The 25461-nt window shown below is 29.5% G+C and overlaps 2 protein-coding genes across 4 annotated transcripts in view; both read left to right on the top strand.

The window, feature by feature from the left end:
• The window catches only part of LOC122508409 (latrophilin Cirl-like), a 664372-nt gene that overhangs the window by 64594 nt on the left and 574317 nt on the right, over positions 1-25461 (top strand). The window lies entirely within an intron of this gene.
• Positions 19376-24865, top strand: LOC122508518. Its single transcript, XM_043621931.1, has 3 exons — positions 19376-20030; positions 20088-20777; positions 20919-24865. The coding sequence occupies exons 1-3, from the start codon at positions 19376-19378 to the stop codon at positions 24863-24865; spliced, it is 5292 nt and encodes a 1763-aa protein (XP_043477866.1).

Below are 25461 nucleotides of genomic sequence, written 5' to 3' on the forward strand. Positions count from 1 at the left end.
AAAATTTTACAGGGATTCAATTATTTTTGTAAATAGTAAAATTCTTTTTAGAAGTTCAATTATTTTTATAAATAATAAAACTCATCGCCGAATTTCAATTATATTATTTTTAATACAATTTTAATCAAATTTCTCGAGAAAGAAGGGAATTAGTCTTAAGTTTTAATTTTTTTTTTTTTTTATGAAAATAATAATTGAATTCCTGTGAAATTTTTATTATTTATGAAAATAATTCAATATTTGCATACAATTTTATTAAATTTTTTTTTAAATAATTGAATTCTTTTTGGGAAATTTCATTAAAATAGTAGATATTGAAAATAATCGAAATAAGAAATTTTTGTGAAAATAATTGAAATTAGGACAAGAATTTTTTTTTATATTTATGAAAATAATTTAACTTTGGAGAAGAATTTTGTTATTTCTAAAGATAATTGGGATTTTTACGAGAATTTTTGTCAAATTTTGAACATAGTTAAATTTTTTTTGCAAATAATTGAATTTCTGCAATTATTTATAATTTCTCCAAAATTGAATTTTTTTTTAGTGTTTTCAAGAAAAATTTAAATTAAAAAATGTTTAAATTCTATTATTTTTAAAATTGCTAATTTTACTTGAAAAAGGCAGTAAACAATTGGACTTGAAAATTCTTAAAGAACTTTTTGAAAAATTATTAAAAATAATGGATTTAATAGAAGAATTTTAGTTAGAAATTATAGAAAATAATAATTGAATTAAAATGATGAAACTAATTTTGAAGAAGTTACAGTAATAAATTGCTAATATTATAAAATAATGATTTTATCACTCCGTAATTTTTAATTATTATAAAACATGAATCCGAGAGTCTTCGACTCGGAGTGATCGATTTTTTCATGTTTTTTTAAATAATATTCATTAGTTTTTGAATTTAAAAAATTTGAAATTAATATTTTTTCGAGTATCTAATAATTTTTAGAGTGAATTAAAATATTCTTTAGGGTCAGGGAAAAAATCAAATTTTTGCCTGGAAATCAGGGAAAAACAAAATTAAATTTTTTTGTGGTAACCCTTTATAAATAAAATACAAAACATACATATATCTTCATAATTTGTTTTCTGAATACAAATATCCTTAAACGATCGCACACAAAGCGATACATAAATATTTTCCAAAATAGATAATTACAGTTGACAATTATCATAATTGTGATCAGAATAATAAATGTGATTAATCTCCAGTTCTATAGTAATAAAAAGAAGAATTATCATAGAGAAATGATAATTTTCTATCCTTCTATGACCCTATAAAAGAGCATACTGAAAAGATACTTATAACTGTGAATAGAATATCAGATTATTCATTTATCAAAGTTGAAGTGTGAAAAAAAGTCAGTAAATTAGGGAAAAATTATTAATAATCCTATATATATAATGTCTCGCCGTCTTTCTTTATATCAAAAGGAAAAAAATTATGAAAATATAAATAAAGAGGCGCAAGAATCGCGTAGGTAGAGAGAAGAGTATCATCAAACAAAACTGGATTCTTTCCTCGCCCTCGAGGAACTCGTCTTAGTTTCAGGTCGAACCTATCTCGACGAAAAATCTATGTCAACTGACATGTTGACACGTGTTCGGACGTAGCACGAGACTCCATAGAAGTCAGGTAACTGGAATGCCGCAGTGTCAGATTTCAGTTTATATGTGTTTGAATCACGCATATATATAGTTATTTTGTATATACATACATATCACAGCTTTGCAAAAAAATAGATGCAATTTTGTGTATATTTATTTTTTTTTTGGTTGCAACTGTGAGAAATACAAACACTATTTTCATATTTCTGTTATAAATTCCAAAACAAAAAAAAAACAAAAAGTTCCCGAGAAAAAATATACATTTAAAGGGTCATGTCATTCTGGACTATATCATGTTGCCTGATTTTAGATTTCATTTTGTTATGAGGCCGCTATCTTAGCTACCTTTTTCCTGTCATGATGCGCTCTATAAAAGACATCAAGTCAAATGGCTCATTTTATTTCGTGAATCTCCTCTGGATTATACTCGAAAGAAAATAAGGGGAAAAAAATATACTTTTCCTCTCACAAATGCATTTTTCATGTTCCGTGTGGTGGAAATTGAAAATTGGTCCTAAACTTGATTCTGTTCTATTTTGAGTATTTTGACCCTTTTATTAATCCAAGTCCATTTTGTTGAAAGTATAACTGAATCCTGCGATAATTTGTTTATTATTCTATTTCATTGTTCATTTGTTTTTCTATTTATTTTTTATTTTCTCTTATTTATTTCCTATTATTTGGTTTTTATTAATAATTTTGATTATATAATTTTTTAAAAATATTTTAATATTTAATAATATTTAACATTTAATATTTAATTATTATTATCTTTCCAAAGGAATTCAGATTTTCAAAAAATTCAAATGCAAACCTTTTTTAAATTCAACATCTTTAAAAATATTGTTATGAAACATGAAGATATAGATTACTACGAGTCTTCGACTCGGAGTGATCGATTTCTTCATTTTTTTATAACAATTAAAGATAATCGAGAGATAAAATAATTATTATTTTATGTTATACAAATATTGTTACTGTAACTTCTTAAAAATTATTTTCATATTCTATTATCTAAAATTTAAACTAAAATTCATTTTCAAATAAATTTTTATTAGAAAATTCTACGAGAATTTAATTATTTAAATACAAAAGGGAATGATTTATTAAATAATTGAATGTTTCTTGAAATTTAATTCTTATAAAGAATTTTATTAACAAATTTCAAATAATTAAATTCTTTTGACGAATTTTAATACAATTTTTTAGATTAGTTACATTTTTCAAGAAATTTGATTTTATTGTATTAAAAATATTAAGGATAATTAAAATTCTGCGATGAGTTTTATTATTTCTAAAAATAAATTAATTATTGAGAAGAAACTTATAAAAAATTTGTAAATATTTTAATGCCTGTAAAATTTTTATTATTTATGAAAATAATTAAATGTTTGCGTACAATTTCATTAAAATTGTTTTTAAATAATTGAATTCTTTTAGGTAATTTGATTAAAATAGTAAAAATTGAAAATGATTTAAATGAGGAACATTTTTGAAAATAATTGAAATCTTAACAAGAATTTTATTAAAATTTTTGAAAATAATTGAATTTTGAAGAAGAATTTTTTTGTTTATTAAGATAAGAATTTTAATTTTGTCGAGATTTTTTTTTTAAATTTTGAACATACAAATTGAATTTTCTGATAAGAATTTTAATACTTTTGAAAATAATTGAACACTCTAAATCTGAATCAGTGAAAATTTCACTGATTCAGATTTAGAGTGAATGCAATCATTTGTAACCTTTCCAAAATTCAATTTTTTTAGTGTTTTTTAAATTCTTCCATAATTCTATTAGTCTTTAAAAATTAATTAAATATATATTGACAAATTAAACTAATTTTAGAAGATTTAAAATTATTAAAATTTTTCAAAAATCTAAGTTCATTAAAATTTCTAATTAAATTAATTAAAAATTGAAATTTTATAAAATTTCAAATTGAAACCGTTTGAAGTTGATTTATTTATGAAAATTGTAAACGCAACTCTTTTAAAATTGAATTAATTTTGAAATATTAAGGTAAAATTATTGATTAAATAATTTATTTATTTTATTATATTTGTTGAAGATTTAAGTTACCTATTTAAAAAGGAATTTTTGTCAGAAATTGAAAAAATTGAAGATTTTCTGTTAGAATTCGTGGTAATTTCATAGTCTATAAGTCAATCAAAAAAGACACAAAAATTCAGAATTTTCTTATGAATTCTAAAAATTTAATTTTTTTCAGTACTTTTAATCAAAATTCTTGACTTTTCCCTGAAATCCCTATGTCAGAATATATGATTATTATAATTATAATAATTTAAAAACTATATATATATACCAATTATATTTTATTTTTATAAAAAAATACTTTAATTAAAAATTTTTTCGTTCTATTATTTTTAAAATTGCTATTTTATTTTAAAAAAGTGAGTGAAAGTCAGCTGCGCGAGTAAGCGCGCGAATTGTTGCTAGTTTAAATTTAATTTACATTAAAATTAAATAAATAGAAGTTGAATGAAAATATTAAATGCATATTTTTCATTTTTTTTAAATTTGAATTTAATTTCAAATTTAATTTCAATTTACATAATATTAATATTTCTATATTGAAATAAAAAAATATAAATTTTAAATATAAATTTGAATTTAAAAATTATCAAATTAATTTTTCGTATAAATTCATTGCTTTTTAGCTAAGTGCATTATTATTAATTTACAAAATATTATTTACAAATAATATTCGAAATAATAATTATATTAATGAATATTAATTTCATTGTAAAATATTGACTACTTTCTTTTATCAAAACATTATATACCGGTGAATATTTAAATTTAGTCAATAATTAATTATTCAATCAATCATTTAAATTTTATTAATAAATCCGTTCAGTTGATTTAATTAATAATTCATCAATTAATTAGTATACAATCTCTATTCCGTAAATCTCTACTCAGTAAACTAATAATACCAATGGCTACTCAGGTTTAAAGCAGCAAATTTATATTAGTTATCCCGTCTTTCAAAAAAAAAAAAAAAAAATATTAATAACTGACCTCATTTTTGTCAAAAATATTTGGAAAAGAAAAATAATAAATTTTTTTTTTGAGGCTGACAATTAAATTTGCAATAAAAAAAAATGTTGATATTATTTCATCTCTCGTTAGAAAGTGTCGGAACAGTATATACCAAATTGGCACAACTCACAAGATCCAATCTTTCAATTAACAGTATCAAATCCTTTGGGTGGAATTTTATTTAATAAAATTGAATCGAATCTGGTTAGTGGGTGAAATGACTAGGCTGTTAGTTAAATTTGTGTCCGTTGAAATTGAAGAAGATTTTTTCTCTGAAGGGAAAATTTTATTCTGTTTTTAATTTAGTGGACAAAGTTTTCTTTTGTGAATTTTCATAATTTTTTTTCCCATGATTTTTGCTGGTGAATCATTGAATTATCACTGAAAAATCACAATATTAATAATCGCTGACTCATCAAGAGTAATCATTGATAATTTTTTATTCATAAAAAAACTCGTATTTTAAGTGAAAATTTTGGTTGACACTTGAATTTATTTTCGATTAATTTGAATTCGTTGAAAATAAACAATTTTCTGTCAAATTTTTACTGATTTTTAACTTTCACAATGGTAGAGAAAAATAACTAATTGTCATTGAAAAAAACAACTGAATTAACCAAAATTTTTAATTGTAAAAATATATTAAAAATACTTAAATTTAATTATAAAAATATATAGAATTAATAATATATATTATATAAATAATATACAAATAATATAATAATAAGTGAATTCAATTTTTTTGTCTCGAAAAACTTAATTGTAATTAATTGATATTTAAAAAAATTCTCCTCTTTTCCACAAAGATTAATCAATAAGACAGTGAATAAAAGGAAATATAATAAATTTTCAAGAAAACATGAAATAAAGCTTTAACAGAGGGAAAAAAAAGAAAATTTTCTTTTTTCTCTCTCTCTCTCTCGTTGAATGTTTACAATGTTTGTGTCGCGATATTAGTTCCGTTTAATTAACTATAGGAAAAGGACATTGAGAGAGAAGCTGGTGGTACACGTAATCCAAGGGAGAATCCGATCGACCAACGTTTATTCCACGAGTTAGCCCATAGTGTGCGGTATCGTGATAATAGAATCTGCACGTTTACCCATGTGGCCTATGGGTATTGCTGATTCGATCGAGAATTAAAAGAAAATTTCACAGTCAAATTTATTCCAAATGATTCGTACGATTAAACACATACCAATGGCTTTTTGAATATAAAAATAATTACATTTTTTTTTTATATTTTCATTCTATATACCGCATGCGAATTCCCATACGATCTTCCTATTTGATATTTACCTTAAATGGTTGTTGCTTTGGTTTAATAGACCTCACGCTCTCTTTCTTTCTCTCTTTCTCTCCTTCTTTCCCTTCTCACTCTTTCCTTTATTTCTGTCTTTTTATCTCTTTTCTTCCTTTCTGTCTTTTACTCTTTCTGTTTTTTTTTTTGTTTTTTCTCCCGTTCTGTCTTTTTTTTCTCTTTTCTTCCTTTCTGTCTTTTACTCTTTCTGTTTCTTTTTTAATTTTTGTTTTTTTCTCCCATTCTGTCTTTTTTTCCCTTTTCTGCCTTTTTTCTCTTTCTTTCTTTTTTCCCTTTCTTATGCTTTTTCTATCTTTTTCAATTTTGTTTTTTCCTCTTTTCTTTCTGTCTTTTTCTCCTTCTGTGTTTTTCCTCCTTCTCTCTTTATTTCCTTTCTGTCTTTCTTACTTTTTCTGTTTTTTCACTTAAGAGTCATAATGAGTCACTAAGACTCCCTAACAGTCCAAGGAAAGGCTCGGGAGTCACTAATAGTCTTTAGGAATCATAATAAGTCACTAATACTCACTTAGGAGTTATAATGACTCACTGATAGTCACTTTGGAGTCACAATGAGTCACTGATTGTCACTTAGGAGTAAAATTGAGTCACTAATAGTCACGAAGGAGTCATAATGAGTCACTAATAGTCACTTAAGGTGAAGAGTCATATTCATTCACTGATAGTCACTTTGGAGTCATAATGAGTCACTGACAGTTACTTAAGAGCCACAATGAATCACTGATTGTCACTTAGAAGTAAAATTGAGTCACTAATAGTCACTTAAATATCATATGAGTCATTTAGGAGTTGAAACGAGTCACTGATAGTCACTTAGGAGTCATAATGAGTCACTGATTGTCACTTAGGAGTCATAATGAGTCACTGATTGTCACTTAGGAGTAAAAATGAGTCACTAATAGTCACTTAAAGTCATATGAGTCACTGATTGTCACTTAAGAGTAAAAATGAATCACTAATAGTCACGCACGAGTTATAATGAGTCACTAATAGTCACTTAAGGTTAAGAGTCATATTGATTCACTGATAGTCACTTAGGAGTCATAATGAGTCACTGATCGTCACTTAGGAGTAAAAGTGAGTCACCAATAGTCACTAAAGAGTCATATGAGTCACTTAGGAGTCATAACGAGTCACTGATCTCACTTAGGACGAAAAATGAGTCACTAATAGTCACGTAGGAGTTATAATGAGTCACTAATAGTCACTTAGGAATCGTTATGAGTCACAAGAGTAAAAACTAAACTATTTTCTGAGTCAATACAAACAAAAATTACCCAAATGCAGAAATTGCAATATTTTTTTAATTTGAATTAACCAGATTTTTTTTGACAATTTATCAACAAAATAAAATGAAGAGAGAATGAAAAAAAAGAGAAAGAAAAGAAGATAGGAAAAAAGGGAAAAAAGAGAGAATGAGAGAAAAAGAGAAAAAGAGAGAGAAAGGAATAAAAAAGAAGAAAAAAAAACATGATCGTAAATAATAGGGGCGCCTTAAATAAAAAACTGACTCCCCCAGTACAATATCGTCAGAAAAAAAGAAGAAGAAGAAGAAGAAGAATGATTCAGTTGAAAAAGGTAAATTTGAAATTGAACTGGTCGACGTTACGCCAACGAGCGTTTTGCATCGACATATAGTTTGCATGCCGACATAACTCTATGGTTAACGTTATATCCGCTCCTGTGATTGGTTCCCGCAGTATCGATAGGAACATGATCGCTCTTCTAGGATATCGGTGACATAGATATAGAGAACATTTACAATGCTCTCGCTCGATATTCGTATTCTCCTATATAAATATATGTATACATATATATAAATGCTATTTCAATGGTTTGTGATCTTTATTTATTTATTTTTTTTTTTATTATTCTTTTTTTTTTCTTGCGCTCTCGCGACAGTATAACAAGGAATCACAAGCATGCGAATGATACGCATTTCACTTTGTTACAAAGCGCCTATCACTCTTCTTTTGTCAATGACATATGTATTTTCAACTTATCTTGATGATCTTTTGTCAGTGCTTTCAAATGCATATATTCTCTCTTTCTCTTTTTCTCTCTTTCTCACGTTTTTTTTTACTCTTTTTCACTTTTTTTAATCTCTCTTTCTCTCTCTTTTTCGATTTTTCTTTTTTTCTTTCTCTTTTCTCCTTTCGCCTTTTTCTTTTCCTCTTTCTGCTTTCCTCTTCCTTATTTTATTTTTTTCTGTTTTCCTCTTCCTCTTTTTATTTTTTACTCTATGTTTTCTTCTCCCTTTTTTGTATTTTTTCGTTTTCTCTATTTTCTTCTCCCTCTTATTATTTTTTTCTCTTTCTGTTTTCCTCTTCCTCTTTTTATTTTTTACTCTATGTTTTCTTCTCCCTTTTTTGTATTTTTTTCGTTTTCTCTATTTTTTCTCTATTTTCTTCTCCTTCTTATTATTTTTTTCTCTTTCTACTTTCCTCTTTTTATTTTTCCCTCTTTCTGCTTTCCTCCTTCTCTTTCTCTCTTTCCCTCTTTCTGTTTTCCTCTTTTTTTTCTCTCTCCCTCTTTGTTTTTTCCTTCTTTTTCTATTTTTCTCTTTCTCTCTTTCTCTCTTTCGATGTTTGAGGGAATGACATGAAAAATCGAACAATGTACACTATAGGAAATTGCCCATTGACACTGAAACTTTATTTTTCCTATCCACGCACATTCTCTAAATAAACAAAAAAAAAAAAAATTCAGCGAAATATTTTAATTGGAGAATTTTCACTTGGAAATTTTACAACTACGCTAAAGGTTGATAATGATTTAAAATTTTAATATTTTACTAGAAGTAATTTAAATAAAAATAAGAGTTTTTTTTATGTAAAAATAAAGTCGTAAAGCATTTACAGTTTAAGAGAAAATTCGTCAAACAATCGAATAACAAAAGTTAGTCCAGTTTGATTACTTAAAGTGTTTTAAATTAAATAGAAAATATTGAATTTTAAATTTAATTCAAAAAGGAAAAAGAATTTTCTTTTTTCAATATTTTAAACAATTAAATTTAAATTAACAATTAAATTCAATTAATTTGAATGAATATTAATTGAAATTGATTAGTATAAAAATTAATTTCAATTATTTGGAATAAAAATTTAATGTCAATAAAAAATAAAAATTTAATGTCAATAAAAAATAAAATTTTCCATTAATAAGAAACGAAGATAACAAAATAAAATTTAACTAACGTGCCTTTAATGAAAAAATTATACTTTTTATTCAAAAACAAAGTTTAATTGTATAAAATATTAAAAATAATTAACAAAAGTTACATAGTATAGTTATTATAAAAAAAAATATTAATTTCATAATTAAAAATTAATATAATAAATTAAAAAATTCCAATATAATATGAATTGATTTTAGCTAGAGGGTAAATAAATTTTAAAGCTAAAGTAAATGTATAGTAGTTAAATGTTATAGCAAAAATAGCTAAACATTTTTTTTCCATGCATCTTTATTTATTTTTTTCTGGGTTTTTTTTTTGTAGAAAAATAGTATAGGTAGCATAAATTTATACTTTCTCTAAATTCGCGCGTTATTTAATGGCATTCTAACGGTTCTTTACTTATGCTTTCTTTCAACGAGAGATATTACTTTAGTTCTACCGCTATTTATTTCATATGATAGTCTTTGAAAATTGCCTTCATTATATTTAACGCTTTCTCTAATTCTATTCCGTACAAGAAAGACTAAAATTCCCTTCCGCGAAAATACCAACTATTTCAAATATTTTCCCATGAACTCTTGTGTGTAAAAAAAAAAAATTATTTTTTGCCTTTTTTTGGTGTCAAAACGAAAAAGAAAGCAATTAATTTACACTTTTTGGAAGAATTAAAAACTGTAAAAATAGTCGCAAATGTGGTGCTAGTGTTGTTATTTAAAAAAATAGCGTTGGTCCAACCTTGACTAGGTTTTCCTACTTTCAATTTACGTTTATTTACTTCTACTTTATTTTTTATTGATTTTTAATTTACTCCTATCAGGTATTTTTTTAAATTTATTTCTATTATTGTCTAATATGCAAAAATGAAGTAAAGAAGAAATAAACGAAATCATATGGAAAATTTATTTTCAAAATTTGAAAAATAAAAATTGTGTTGTGCTATATATATACACACATAGGATAGAAAAAGGAGATATATATATGATAATAATAGGTATTGAAATGATTTTTATTGATCGTAAGGGAAAACGGGTATTGCCTGTGAGTTAAATCAACGCTTTTCTGCTGCTTCTTTTTCTTCATCGTTTTTTTTTAATACTTCTCTCTCCACCCTTTTATTGCGAGCATGTTTCAAGCGAGTTAAACGCGTTGTCTAAGAATTCTCTCACAAAAGCCTCTCTTTTTCTCTCTTTCTCTCTCTCTCTCTGTCTCTCTGTTCGTTTTCCTTCCCTCTTCTCTCTGGGTTCGTTGTCTTTTTCCGAGAAAAGTGATTTTCAAGTAGTACGCGGCAGAATGAGTTTGCATACCGTTCTGGAACGAGCTTCAGGAGACTCTCGGTGACTCAAGGCCGACAAACTCGGCTTACTAAAGTGGCATTTTATAACACGTAACAAGGTCACACGCGGCTTTTCATTCTCTCCTTTACTCAAACTTGTTTCGTTCGTTGCATCTTCTCCTCTCTCTATATCTATCTCTGCAGCAACAGCAGCAGCAGCAGGAGAGAAGAGGTTGTATTCTCATAATTTTGCGACACCGTGTTTCTTGCTGTAATCTCCCTCCCCTCTTTCTCTAAAATAGGTGCATCTCCCCCCCTCTCTTTTTTTTCATTCTGTCTTTTTTATTCTCCCTTTTTTATTTTCTCTAATTTTTTTCTTTTTTTTCATTGCGTTTTTCATTTTCTCTTTTATTCTCTCTTCCTTCATTTTGTATCTTTTTCTATTTTTTCATAATGACTTTTTTCGTTCTTTGTTTTAATCCGTCTCTCTTTCTATTTATTCAATCTGTCTCACTTTCCATTTATTCATTTTGCCTGTTTTCTTTGGTTTTTCCTTTTTCTCTTTTTATTTTTTCATTTTCTGTTTCATTCTTTCTTTTATTCTGTCTCTTTCTATTTATTCATTCTGTCTTTCATTCTCTTTTCTTTTATTCTGTCTCTCTGTATATTCATTCATTCTGTCTTTTTTGATTCTATCTTTCATTGTCGCTTTTCTTTCATTCTGTCTCTCTTTCTATTTATTCATTCTGTCTTTCATTCTCTCTTTTTTGATCCTGTCTCTTTTTTTATTTATTCATTTTATTTTTCATTATCTCTTCTTTTATTCTGTCTCTTTCTATTGATTCATTATGCCTTTCATTCTCTTTACTTTTATTCTGTCTCTCTTTTTATTTATTCAATCTGTCTCACTTTCCATTCATTCATTTTGCCAGTTTTCTTTGATTTTTTTATTTTCTCTTCCTTCTATTTTTTAATTTTCTGTTCCATTCTATTTTTAATGCTGTTTCTGTCTCTGTCTCTCTTTCTATTCATTCATTCTGTCTTTTATGATTTTCCATTCTATATTTAATGCTGTCTCTGTCTCTCTTTCTATTCATTCATTCTGTCTCTTATGATTCTCTGTTTCATTATCGCTTCTTTTATTCTGTCTCTCTTTCTATTTATTCATTCTGTCTTTCATTCTCTCTTCTTCGATCCAGTTTCTTTTTTTATTTATTCATTTTGTCTTTCATTATCTCTTCTTCCATTTTGTCTCCCTTTCTATTTGTTCATTATGTTTTTCATTCTCTCTTTTACTCTCCCTTCTTAAATTTTGTCTCTCTTTCTATTTAATCATTTTGTCTTTCATTCTCTCTTCCTTTATTCTATTTCTTTTGCTATTTATTCATTTTGTCTTTCACTCTCTCTCTCTCTTTCTATTTATTCATTCTGTCTTTTTTCATTCTTTCTTCTCTCATTCTGCCTCTCTTTACATTTATTCATTCTAGGGATCAATTATGTAATTTCATTTCTACTTTGACTTTCATTTTCACTTTCATTTTGATAGATTTTTATTTTCACTTTCATTTCCATTTTCGCTTTGAAATTTTTTTTATTTTTACTTTAAATTAAAGTGAAAGTAAACGTAAATGTGAAAGTGAACGAAAATGTGAATGTAAACAGGAAAATACCAAAGTGACAGTGAAAATAAAAATCTATCAAAGTGAAAGTAAAAATGAAGATGAAAATAAAAATCTGTCAAAGTGAAAATGAAAGTGAAAGTAAAAATGAAATTACATAATCGACTCCCTGTTCTTTTTCATTTTCTCTTCTTTCCTTCTTGCTTTTTTTTAATAAATTTTTTTCTATTCCCTTTCTCCATTTTTCTTTTTATTTCCTTTCTTTATTCTTTTCTTTTGTGATTCACACTTTTTTTTTTGATATCAAAGGGGAAAAAGGGAAATTCTGATATGGTGATAATGATGCGTTTTTCTATAAGGTATCTTTTTGCTTTATGTATGTGAATACAAACAGGTAACCGATACTTCCTGACGCTTCAACGGATAATTGAAACCCTTCGGAAATCATGGTTTTCTACAAGCTTGTCGTTCTCGCGCGCGTTAAAAAAAATTGTGCTTTATTACCAGACACGTTCATTCTCTCAGACAATTTCCTTTTTTCTTGTTCCTTTTTTTCGTTTTGTTTTTTTTTTCGTTACGTTAATCAAGTTTATTTATTAGTTTCGTTTTTTAATTGATTACTTTATTGCGCATGGAGAATTGCACCATTGGAATGTGAGAGAAAATTTATATTATCTAATTAGTTGCTTTAATTGACAGTTTTCTGGTAATTAAAATTATTTTTAGCCTTCAATGTTTTTGGTGAAATTGATCATTGATTGTTAAAATTATTAAATTAGTGAATTATAAAATAATTAAATTATTAAATTACAAAATAATTAAATTATTAAATTGCTAAATTATAAAATTAAAATTAAAAAATTGCTAAATTACTAATTATGAACGTTTTGAATTATGAAACGTTTTGAATTTGAAAACTATAAATATTATCATTTTTTTTTTCTGTCAAATTTACGACCTGCGATAGATTAAAAGATATAAAAATCAGAGCATTGTTAGAAAAATTAAGATCAATTGAAAGCCTTTTGTATTGTTAATTAAATCGGGCATTATTTAAAACTACCGTTTCACTATATTATAAAGGGAATAAAAAAATTAATTTTCATTCATAGTGAGCATTAGCGGAACACGAAACGTGAGTCATAGTTAGTTCAGATGTCAAGATTTTGCGATAAGGCTTAAATAATATGCGCTCTATGGTAACGTTTGATTAAACATGAAATTCAAACTACACTTTTCAATCTCGCATGAGGGATTTTAAAGTCCCCATGATTCTGTTTATAACAACGCTTTTATATTCTTTTATATGCTCGCGTGGTTACAATAACACACCGAGTGTATATCTATGTTTATCAAACTTTGTTAAAATTAAGTTCTGCAATTCATCAGAAGTAATAAAAAGAAAATTTTTGCTGTTTTATTAAAAATCCATGTTTTACAAGATTGATATAAATTCACTCAAGTGAAATGAATCTGGCAGTCGATTATGTTATTTCATTTCTATTTTTTACTTTTATGAATTTTTATTTTTACTTTCATTTTCACTTTCACTTTCACTTTGAGTGATTTTTTTATTTTGACTTTCATTACCACTTTCATGAATGTTTATTTTTACTTCCACTTTTATGAATTTTTATTTTTTCTTTCATTTTCGCTTTATTTTCAGTTTTATTTTAACTTCTATTTTTACTTTTCTGAGTGTTTATTTTTACTTTCACTTTCATTTCCACTTTCAAGAATGTTTATATTCAGATTCACTTTCATTTTTACTTTTGTGAATTTACATTTTTATTTTCATTTTCACTTTCGCTTTGAATGATTTTTGTTTTTATTTTCATTTTAACTTTCATTTTCACTTTGACAATTTTTCTTCACTTTCATTTCCACTTTCACTTTGACAGTGTTTTGTTTCACTTTCTAATTTTTTTTATTTTCATCAAAAATGAAAATAAATGTTCAGTGTAAAATATAAAAATTGATAAGTTACTAATTTCAAAATTACAGTATTTCAAAATGAAAATAATATTTCTGTTATCTGATTGATGTGAGAAAATCGTTAAAATAAAAGTTGGAAAAAAAAATTAAAATTAAAAAGGAAAAAGATGGAGAAAAAATAGTTAAGTTATAAAATGAAATGAAAAATAATTTTTTCGTAAATTTTCGAAAATTAGGAAAAAGAAGGGGGATGAGGGAGGAAAAAAAGATTGCTTAGCACAAGTAATGCACTAATTGGAAAGCGCCTACGTACATTTCATTTATGATTGTGTGTGGTGATATGAAGCATATCGCGGTATGCCGTTAATATTATAGTCACGCCACTTTGTTACGAGATACCGTGCGTCCATAAAGAATCCTGACTATGGCTTCTCGCAGGTTTAATGTTTCACCGCTATGTTTTGTCGCAAACTCCTTTATAGCGTATCGTTCAGAAAGGCGGCGACGAACAACTTGGCAACGTGATATCATTTACATAGCGATGAATAATCGACCTTAAAACCGTTTCTTAATTGATAAATTTTATATATTTTCATCAATTATTCGTCCTCTAAGTTATAACTTCCTTTCAATTTTGCCATTAAGTTGTAACATCCTTTTAATTTTTTTTTCTTTAAGTTGTAATCTCCTTTCAATTCTTCCTTTTAGTTAATTATCAACAATTCTTCCCTTATGTTAACTTCTATCAATTTTTCGTAATTGTTTTAAAATTTTTTGCAATTTATAAAAGTTTCAATTAAAAATTTTGACATTAGTTAAATTTTAGTGAATTGAAAATTGAAATTTTGAAAATTAATTCAAGTGGCAAGAATTTAATTCAAAAGTTTAAAAAATTAGTTTTCTTGAAAAGTTCAAGAGGAAAGGAGAAAGATAGAGAAAGAGAAAAAAATAGAAAAAAGGCGATAGAGAGGGAGAGAACAAAGGAGGAAGATGAAGATAGAGAAAAAAATAGAAAAAGGTGATAGAGAGAGGGGGAAAAATAGAAAAAGGAGAAAAAATAGAAGAATGGAGAAAGATAAAGAAAGAGAATAAAATAGAAAAAGGTGATAGAGACGGAGGGAAAAAATAGAAAAAGGAGGAAGATAAAGACAGAAAAAATAGAAAAAATGCGAAAAATAAAAAAAGGAGAAAGACAGAAAGAGAAAAAATAGAAGAATGGAGAAAGATAAAGAGAGAGAAAAAAATAGAAAAAGAAGAAGAATAAAAAGAGAAAAAAAAGAAAAACAGAAAAAAATAGGAGGAAAGAGAAAGACAGAGAAACAAGGAAAAGAAGGAGAAGAAGAGAATAACAAGGAAAACGAAAGAGAAAGAGAGAGAGAGTGATAGTCCATAAGAATTGAAACGGTATAGGGCATATCGAATAAAAAGCTTTTTTCTCCCCCACTCCTTTGATATATTCTCTCCTCTCTCTCTCCCTCTCCTTCAGAAATGACTGCGATGTCGATTAAACTCGCAGGACAAGCGAGACCGAACCCGTTTTGTATATCGGTATCCAGAGAACGAGAGAGATTTCTCTCGAGGGATTTCATCGCGTTGGAAAGTGGATGGGACAACTTTTAATTACAACCGCCATTATTTGCGCGAGATTATGTATTTAATGCGGCTAGGGGACGTTCATTTCGAGGGGGATCGACCACTATACTTTTGCGTTAGTGCGTATCTCACACTCCACTCGCGCTTATACACGTCCTTAGATTGCACGCGGGAGGATTTTAACACCGTATACTCAATCATATAATAGAAAAATTAAATTTCCATTTCTGTCCCTTTTTTTTTCTCTAAAAGTGAGCATTCAGTGTGAAAAATGTCTTCTGGTCGTTAGTATATGTGTGGAATGGCTCTGTGGATTCAGTGCTGGACTCGTAAGGAGAGCAGGGACTTGGGTTCGATTCTCCCCGATGTGGAGTTTAATTATTAATTCATTTTTGGTTTTTTTAAATGTAAATTAATTTTTTTCTTTTCTTTCTATTTTCTCTTTCTCTCTCTCTTTCTTTCTCTCCTTCTGTCTACTTTTTTCTCCTTTTTTCTGTTTCTACTTCTTTCTCTTTTTCTTCTTTTTTCTTTCTTTTTACTTTTCCTTTCTTTCTACTTCTTTTTCTGATTTCCTCTTTTCTTTCTACTTTTTCCTCTCTTTCTTTTTCTTTTCACTCTCTCTTTATCCTTTCCTTTCTCTTTTTTCAAAAAATAAGAAAAAATTCTCTTTTTTTTAAGAAGAAGAAGAAGAAGAAAGGGAGATTCCTTTTGTCCACACAAATCTTTCCGAGGACTTTTTGACCATTAATAGCCTATATATAAAAAAAAATAAGAATCACCTGCTTCATACCATCATTACAATGGCATTAATCACGATTTCTTTCTCGTTTATTGCCTTTATTACCCCATCACAATCAGTCGATATCAGCGCTCCAGGCTTCCTCTTAATGCATCTCTGTTAATTAACACACTCTCTCTCATATTCACCTGTGGCAAGGTATCGAATATTCTTTCATCAATTTTTCATTATATCGTTTTTTGTAAAATTTCCCCTTGAATTTTATTTTTCAAATAAGTACATCAACTCTTTATTTCTCTTGAATACGACTTTTTGATTTTCAAATACAAAAACACACCTTCGACACGCACTTAAATTTTGTATGCGCAATTTTTTATTGTTGAATTGAGAAATTCGAAATTGGCTCAACTCTGACAATTTTGTAAGAGTCATTTTCACTGTCAATTGTTATTTGAAAATGACTCTTTTGATTTGAAAAGTTGAGCTCATTTCGAAATACACAGATAAATTATTTTTTAATTATTTTGAACAATTTTGAGTTATTATTGGAATTGTTTTGCACAATTATTGAATTCTATTGGAATTTTTTTTAGATGCTTCGAATTATTTTTGAATTTGATATTATTTAGAGTTATTTTTAATTATTTTGAACTATTTAGAATTATTTTGAGTTGTTTAGGTTTATTTTAAATTATTTTTTTTCTTTTTTAAAAAATTTGTAGACTATCAGTGAAAAATTTTCTATTTTTCAGAACAAACAAATTAACGTATTTCATTTTTATTTCTGTTTTCCTTTCTTCTTTTGTTAAATTAAGAAAAATTTTTCAATGAAGGTTAATTTTCGAAAGTAAAGCGAAACATATAGATATATAAATTCAAAACTGATACCACGTAATCGTCATTTCACTACCCTCTCAACTTGTTGTAAAGTCCTAAACCGTTTCTGAAAGCAGGGTAGTAGCGATAATTTAAAACCCTTGGACGATGTCCAGTTTACTACCAAGCATACTCTTTGAATAGTAACTAAGCGCTTTGTTGTACATTTTACATAATTTTGCAGACATTAAACACGCTAATTAGTTGCTTTATTATTTTATTTCTACTTCGTGGCACATTCTTTAAATAAATTATTATTTTTAAGAATTTTTCACTAAAATTTTTCTTTAAATCAATTAATTTTCGAAAAAGCTCTTCGACAATTTTCAAAATTCATTTATTTACAATATTCAATTTTACAAATTTCAATAATTCATAAATTCTTTAATTAAATATATATATATATATATATATATATATATATATATATATATATATATATATATATATATATATTAGAAAATAAAAACTTGAAATAATATAAAAAAATTCAATTATACACTTTTTCAAAAAAAATTAATTTTAAAATTCAATTATTTCTAAAAGTTCACGCTATATTGCATTTAATATTCAATTATAATGTAAAATTTTAACTGAAATTCATTTTTATGAAATGAAAATCAATTTTTATTAGAAAATTCTACGAGAATTCAATTATATTTAAAAACAAAAATAAATAATCTATTGAATAATTGAATGTTTCTTAAAATCGAACTCTCATAAAGAATTTTACCAACAAATTTTTAAATAATTAAAACTTTCACTATTAATTAATCGATTAAAAGAATATTAACAAAATCAAAATTTTTTTGACAAATTTTAAGAAAATTTTTAAGAATAATTTTATTTTTCTAGAAATTAGATTAAAATTGTGTTAAAAATAATTAAATCTCTGTAAAAAATTTGATTGCATTGAGAAAAGTTTTTGAAAATAATTAAAATTTTGCAAAGAATTTAAAAACATTTTTGAAAATTTTTGAAAATAATTGAATTTTGAAGAAGAATTTTATTATTTATAAAGATAATTGAAATTTTGACTAAAATTTTTTTAAACTTTCCACCATAATTGAATTTCTGCGAAGAATTTTGTTACTTTTGAAACTAATTAAATTCTTGTGTTGCGTGTCAACTCACGCATTTAAATCGAAATTGTTGTTTTATTATATTTTTGAATATTCTACAGAAAATAATTTGGAGTCTAAAAATATATTATAAAGCTAAAAGTGGTTTTCCCCATTCTTTTGAAATCAAAGACAGATGCTCGCCAAACTCTCTAAATTTTTCCCAAATATTTTATCTTTATACTGTTTTCTGTTGTTCATACCATAAAATTTATGTATGTTATTTGTGAGCACTCTATCTAATCTTTTCCTTAACGGCCACATTTACAACTTAATCCAAAATTTTTAGATTTTAAAATGCTGCAAAAAATAACATTTTTGTAGCAGCTGCGAAAATACTTAACCTCCATAAAAGTGAAAGTTTGGTTCTCTGTACCTGAAAAATAAGTTCCTGAAACAATTTTCATCCTAAAAAGAGTACGCCCTTCTTTCCCTTACTTTTCCTTATTTTAACCAATTACGTATCGCCAATTTTCTCCCTTCCAAAAAACTTCTACTCTCATTAAAAATCAGTCTTAGTATTAAGTAGTATCATTCGAACAACGCAATAAGAAACACCTTTGTACCAAACTACTTTTTTTCTGACAATAATGAACTAATGTATCCTAAAAGTGTTAAATTAAATAAATTTGTTAATTGAGTGCAAGTCAAATTATTTAAAGTGTTAATCCTTTACTTTTTCTTCCTAATTCTAACTATTGACATAAAGAACTATTTCCGCGTGTCAAGTTTCTCATGGCTTAAATTTTGTATAGTCAAACTGACAGAATTTACAACTCTGTTAGAATCAAAAATTAAGATTGTTAATCCGTGACGAAACATTTTTTGGTCCTTCGAGCCGGATTCTTAGTTAATTTTCGTAAAAACAATTTTATTGTGCAGTGACTTTCGTGTAACAATTGTCAAGTGTGTGGTCACTTCAGTGTTATTTCGTTGTTATCAAAGTGTGACTAGTGTACTCGAATATTCTTAAGTCTATTGTGACTTTTTTCTACTTTCTAAAGTGCTGTTGAGCACAGTTATAACGTGATACGGGATTTCAATGAGTGTACATCATTCTCCCAGAAACAAATCAACCAACAACACAGAATCTTCAGAATCAACTACAGCTGAGGATTCATTTTACATTCCACCACCTCCACCCTTTCCGCCAACGTCTGCTGTTAGAAACACACAACCTAGGAAAACTCTACCACAAAGGTCTAGCTCCAGAGGAATAACAATTACAGCAACCATGCCGGTAAACATCGACAACTTAAAATCAAAGCGAAAAACGTTCAAGTCAAGGTTGACAAGAACAAGCAATTGGCTAAAAAGTGATGAAGCAAAGGACGCTTTGACAGAAACCATTGAATTAAAGCTTACTGATCTTGTGGTAAAATTTTCTGAGTGGGAAGCAGACCAAGCACAGCTGCTTTTTCTTGATCTTGAACATGAAGAGGATCACGAGAAGGAAGCCGACGCAATCACCAACACCTACTTCAATATCGCTGGAGAATTAAAACGTTTTTTAAATCAGAGGACAGGACCGTCTTCTAGTCAAATCACATCTACGATTCGACAAAATAATTCTCCAGATGTCAACAGTCAAGACGGAGGAGCCTCTGCCAAACTTCCAGAAGTTGCACTACCAACCTTTGATGGAAGTTTTGAAAATTTCCGCCGCTTTCACGACGAATATCAGGCAGTCATTCATGGTAATAAAAAATTGCACAACGTAACTAAATTTCAATATTTAAAATCATGTCTACAAGGAGAATCAGCAGATCTGATCAGTGAATTAGAAATTACTGGGGAAAATTATGAGATTGCCTGGAAGTTGTTACAGGATACTTATAATAATCCACGGTTGATCCTACGACGCCATTGTTCGCTGTTGATGTGCCTGTATAAAAAAAAGGATTCGCCGCGTACTCTAATCGACATTGTGAATTCCGTTCGTGCACAATTACGTCCATTGGATACTCTTGGAACAAAAGAAGAACAATACAATGCCTTCCTTGTAACTATAGTTCTCAGTCTCATCAACGACGACATCGCTTTTCAATGGGAAAATAGCCTGGAGGACAATAAGATGCCAAATGTGGAAAAATTACTTGATTTTCTGCAAAAAATTGGATTGAGCAAAAAATCTACTGAAGCCAGTAAAATCTTACAAAAGAAGGAAGACAACAGAAGGCCTGACACAAGGAACAAGGACAAGAATAAGCAACATCAAGCAACCAATAGCCCCAGAAATGCAACACATAGTTTTCATCTCAGTGTACAAAAGAAATGTCCTGTATGTCAAGCCGATCATTCAATCTACAGATGTCCTAAGTTTCAAGAAATGAATCAAGAAAAACGACTTAAGCTGGTGTACAATCAGAGCCGCTGCATCAACTGTTTGGGTCTCGGACATGGTTTACAAACATGTCAATCCAGAAATTGCTCTATCTGTGGAGGTAAGCATCACACATTCCTACATCGCTATCCAGAGAATATCAGCACAAAACCTGCAGTATCATCTTCTTCTACTATCCCATCTGATTGACTATTAACAAGGGCATCTTCTAAATCGATTCAACAAATCTCGCTCAACGTAGATTTCCCAGGTGATGATATTCTTCCCACAGCAGTAATACATATTCTCAATAATTCTCAGCAACTTGTTCCATGCCGGACGCTGCTTGACACTGGATCATCTACAAATTTCATCACCACGGAACTAGCTGATCAACTTCAGCTGGAGAAAATTAAGTGCTCAGTATCGGTGGGTGCCCTTAATGACCTCTCTACAGTCTCGAACTATTATGTGACTGCAACTATTCGTTCTCGATACAATAATTTTGAAAGGACACTCAATTTTCTAGCCATACCGGCAATTTCGTCATCGATTCCAGGTCAACAACTGGATAGGAAGTCCTTTCAGATGCCTCACTCAATTCGTCTACAACTTGCGGATCCAGAATTTCACAAATCTGCACCTGTTCAATTGCTTTTAGGATCTGGATCTTCAATCTCTACACTTGCTGTCGGACAACTCAAAATTTCTGACACTGCTAATCTCATCGCACAGAACACTATGTTAGGATGGACGATTTGTGGAAATATTCATGATACTCATTGTGAAAAATCTCAATGCCATACCACTACCAACATTATCAACGAATTAAAAAGATTTTGGGAAATTGAAGATGGAATTTCCTGTCAAAAACACCTGTCTCCTACCGAAGAAGCATGTGAAAGGCACTTTGTTGATCATGTTTCTCGGACCTCGGAAGGACGGTATATGGTCGCATTACCGTTCAACGAACTGAAAAATCAACTCGGTTCTTCACGCAGTCAAGCTCTACGTCGATTTCTAGCTCTAGAAAGGCGACTCAAATCCAATGTTAATCTGTGGAAAGAATATTGCAAGGTCATCGAGGAATACAAACAACTAGGACATATGAAAAAACTAGAGAATGAAGTTGAAGAAGGCTTCTATCTTCCACATCACGCTGTGATCAAGATGTCCAGCATGACCACCGTAGTACGACCTGTCTTCGATGGATCTACCAAAACCAGCAACGGATGTAGTCTTAACGACATCCTTTTGATTGGACCAACAATTCAAGACGACATCATCGCTCTCCTTCTACGCTTCAGACTTCCCAAGTACGTGTTGACTGGTGACATCGAGAAAATGTATCGGCAAATTCTGGTACGACCTGAAGATAGAAAATTCCAGCGAATCTTCTGGAGAGACCATTCAACAGAAAAGGAACCAACCGTGTATGAACTTCAGACTGTTACTTTCGGTCTATCTCCAGCTCCTTATCTAGCAATTCGTTGTCTTCATCAACTAGCAGATGACGAGAAGATAAATTATCCGCTTGCTTCCAAGATTTTGAAGCAAGATCTTTATGTGGATGATTTATTAACTGGTGCTGATTCTCTTCAAGAAATCATGGACATCCGAGATCAAATGATTGATCTATTACGACAAGGTGGTTTCAATCTTCGCCAGTGTGCATCAAACTCTCCATCTGTGCTTCAAGGACTACCAGATTGTGCGATCAACATCAAACTACTCGGGGGAGACGATTCCCTATTGAAAGCTCTAGGAATACATTGGGATTCTAAAAATGATGTCATCGTCTACACAGTCAACCCTATAGCTACTAAGGACGTGATCACGATGCGAACAATAGCTTCTGATATCGCTCGCATTTTTGATCCTCTGGGATTGTTGAATCCCGTGATTGCTCATGCTAAAATCATTCAGCAGGAACTATGGAGATTAAAATTAGATTGGGATGATTCAGTGCCACAGGAAATTTGCACAAAATGGCAAGATTTCGCTTCTCAACTGACTCTTCTGAATGATTTAAGTTTTCAACGACATGTAAGTGTTTTAAATGCTAAACACATCGAACTTCATGGATTTTCTGATGCGAGTGAACGAGCTTATGGAGCGTGTATCTATCTACTTACTGTGGACATGGATGGAAACAAGAACGTTCAACTCTGGTTTGCCAAGTCAAGAATAACTCCCTTAAAAAGCTCACAGACAATACCACGTCTGGAGTTATGTGCTGCCGAATTATTGTCTGACATCTATACATCTTTGAAAAAAGCAACTGACATCAACCCTGACAAAGTATTTTTCTGGACTGACTCCATGATTGCACTCCAATGGATCCAAAAATCACCACACATGCTTCAAACCTTCGTTGCTAATCGTGTGTCAAAAATCCAACAACGAACAGAAACTCAACAGTGGAGACACATTCGCACCCATGACAATCCAGCAGATGCTATTTCCAGAGGACAATTGCCAATAGATTTCACGAAAAATTTGTTATGGAGAAATGGACCTGAGTGGCTCACCGGGGGAGAAAACACTTGGCCTTACACACCTATCGAGGTAGCTGCTGAAGTTCCTGACGTCAAGAAAACTGTATGCTTGACCTCGTCTACAAAACCAAGGTCATCTCAATCATCTACAAAGGTACCAACATCTGAGAATTTTCTATTGTCTAGATTTTCCTGTTATCGCAAGCTGCGCAGATTTGTGGCCTTGGTATTACGCTGGTTAACTATCTACAAAAAAAGACGGACTGCTGATCATCAACAACTTGGCCAAATTAAAGTGTCCAACCGATGTCTAACTGTTAATGAGCTGGATGCTGCAACAACACGTATTCTATTACTCTCTCAACGTGCAACGTTCTTGGAAGAATTCAAACTGTTAGAAGCCGGAGAGTTTGTATCAAAAACAAGCAAACTTCATCATCTCAATCCATTCATTGACGACAACGGCTTAATTCGAGTTGGTGGACGAGTCGAGAAGGCAAAAACAATCAGCTTCGATGAGAGGCATCCAATCGTTTTGCCACCATTTCATCATGTGACTCGCCTGATCATCACAGCGACTCATCACGACAATTTTCACACTGGTTGTCAGTCAACACTCCATCTCTTGCGAAGAAGATTTTGGCCCATAGACGGACGTCGACAAATACGTCTTATAATCAACAAGTGTATCACTTGTGTCCGATTTAAACCGCCGCCAGTAAATTATCTCATGGGAGATCTTCCAGCCGAACGAGTGATTCAATCCAAACCTTTTGAACATACTGGAGTCGACTACTGTGGTCCACTTTTCATCAAGGAGAAGAAGCACAGAAATCGTGGCAAGGTCAAGGTCTGGGTCTCGATTTTTATCTGTTTCACAACCAAGGCAGTGCATATTGAGGTTGTTGATGACCTCAGTACAGAAGAATTTCTTGCAGCATTCAGCCGTTTCATCTCACGGCATCCTGCTTGCAATTCCATGCACTCGGATAATGGTACCAATTTTGTCGGAGCCAACAACGAACTACAGGAGTTGTTCAATCTTTTGGAAACAGAAGATCATCAAGAGAAAATTCAGCATCATCTGGCTCAGCAACGGATTCAGTGGAATTTTATTCCCCCTCATGCTCCTCATTGTGGTGGACTTTGGGAAGCGGCAGTGAAATCATTCAAGCATCATCTAAGGAGAGTCATAGGCGATCAACTCTTGACTCATCAACAACTGAATACTCTGTGTATCAAAATTGAAGGTATTCTAAATTCCAGACCTCTGACTCCTTTGTCATCGGATCCAAACGATTTAGGTGTGCTCACTCCAGCTCACTTTCTCTATGGAAGTTCAACTCGAGATATTCCAGCTCCAGACTTTTTACACACACCAAGCAATAAACTGGCATACTGGGAACATCTCGAAAAACTCAAGCAAGAATTTTGGTCCAGATGGCACAAAGAATACCTGAGTGAACTCCAGATCCGAAGCAAATGGACTGATGGCAGCCACATGATCAAGGAAGGATCCTTGGTGTTACTTCGAGAAGATAACCTTCCTCCAATGCAGTGGCGAATGGGCCGCATTGTAGAAGTCTTCCCAGCTGACGACAAAATTATCAGAAAGGTCAAGGTAAAGACTTCTACCGGACGTGGAGATTTTCAACGAAATACAATCTTAGAACGTAATGTTAAAAAACTGTGCCTTCTGCCTACTGAATGAATTTCTCAAACTCTAAAATTTGTATTTGTTTAATAATTTCTTTATCCATAACAGTTATTAACATTTTGCTTATATTATCATTATTTTTAATTTCAATTAATTAATACTCTAATAATAATTCTTGAGCACTATTGAAATCTAGCAAACATTTGAATATTAGTTATTTGATCGTATAAACTCTCAAAGGGGGAGCATGTTGCGTGTCAACTCACGCATTTAAATCGAAATTGTTGTTTTATTATATTTTTGAATATTCTACAGAAAATAATTTGGAGTCTAAAAATATATTATAAAGCTAAAAGTGGTTTTCCCCATTCTTTTGAAATCAAAGACAGATGCTCGCCAAACTCTCTAAATTTTTCCCAAATATTTTATCTTTATACTGTTTTCTGTTGTTCATACCATAAAATTTATGTATGTTATTTGTGAGCACTCTATCTAATCTTTTCCTTAACGGCCACATTTACAACTTAATCCAAAATTTTTAGATTTTAAAATGCTGCAAAAAATAACATTTTTGTAGCAGCTGCGAAAATACTTAACCTCCATAAAAGTGAAAGTTTGGTTCTCTGTACCTGAAAAATAAGTTCCTGAAA

Source organism: Leptopilina heterotoma, unplaced genomic scaffold, assembly GCF_015476425.1.
Source record: "Leptopilina heterotoma isolate Lh14 unplaced genomic scaffold, ASM1547642v1 Lhet_54, whole genome shotgun sequence".
NCBI classification, from domain to species: domain Eukaryota; kingdom Metazoa; phylum Arthropoda; class Insecta; order Hymenoptera; family Figitidae; genus Leptopilina; species Leptopilina heterotoma.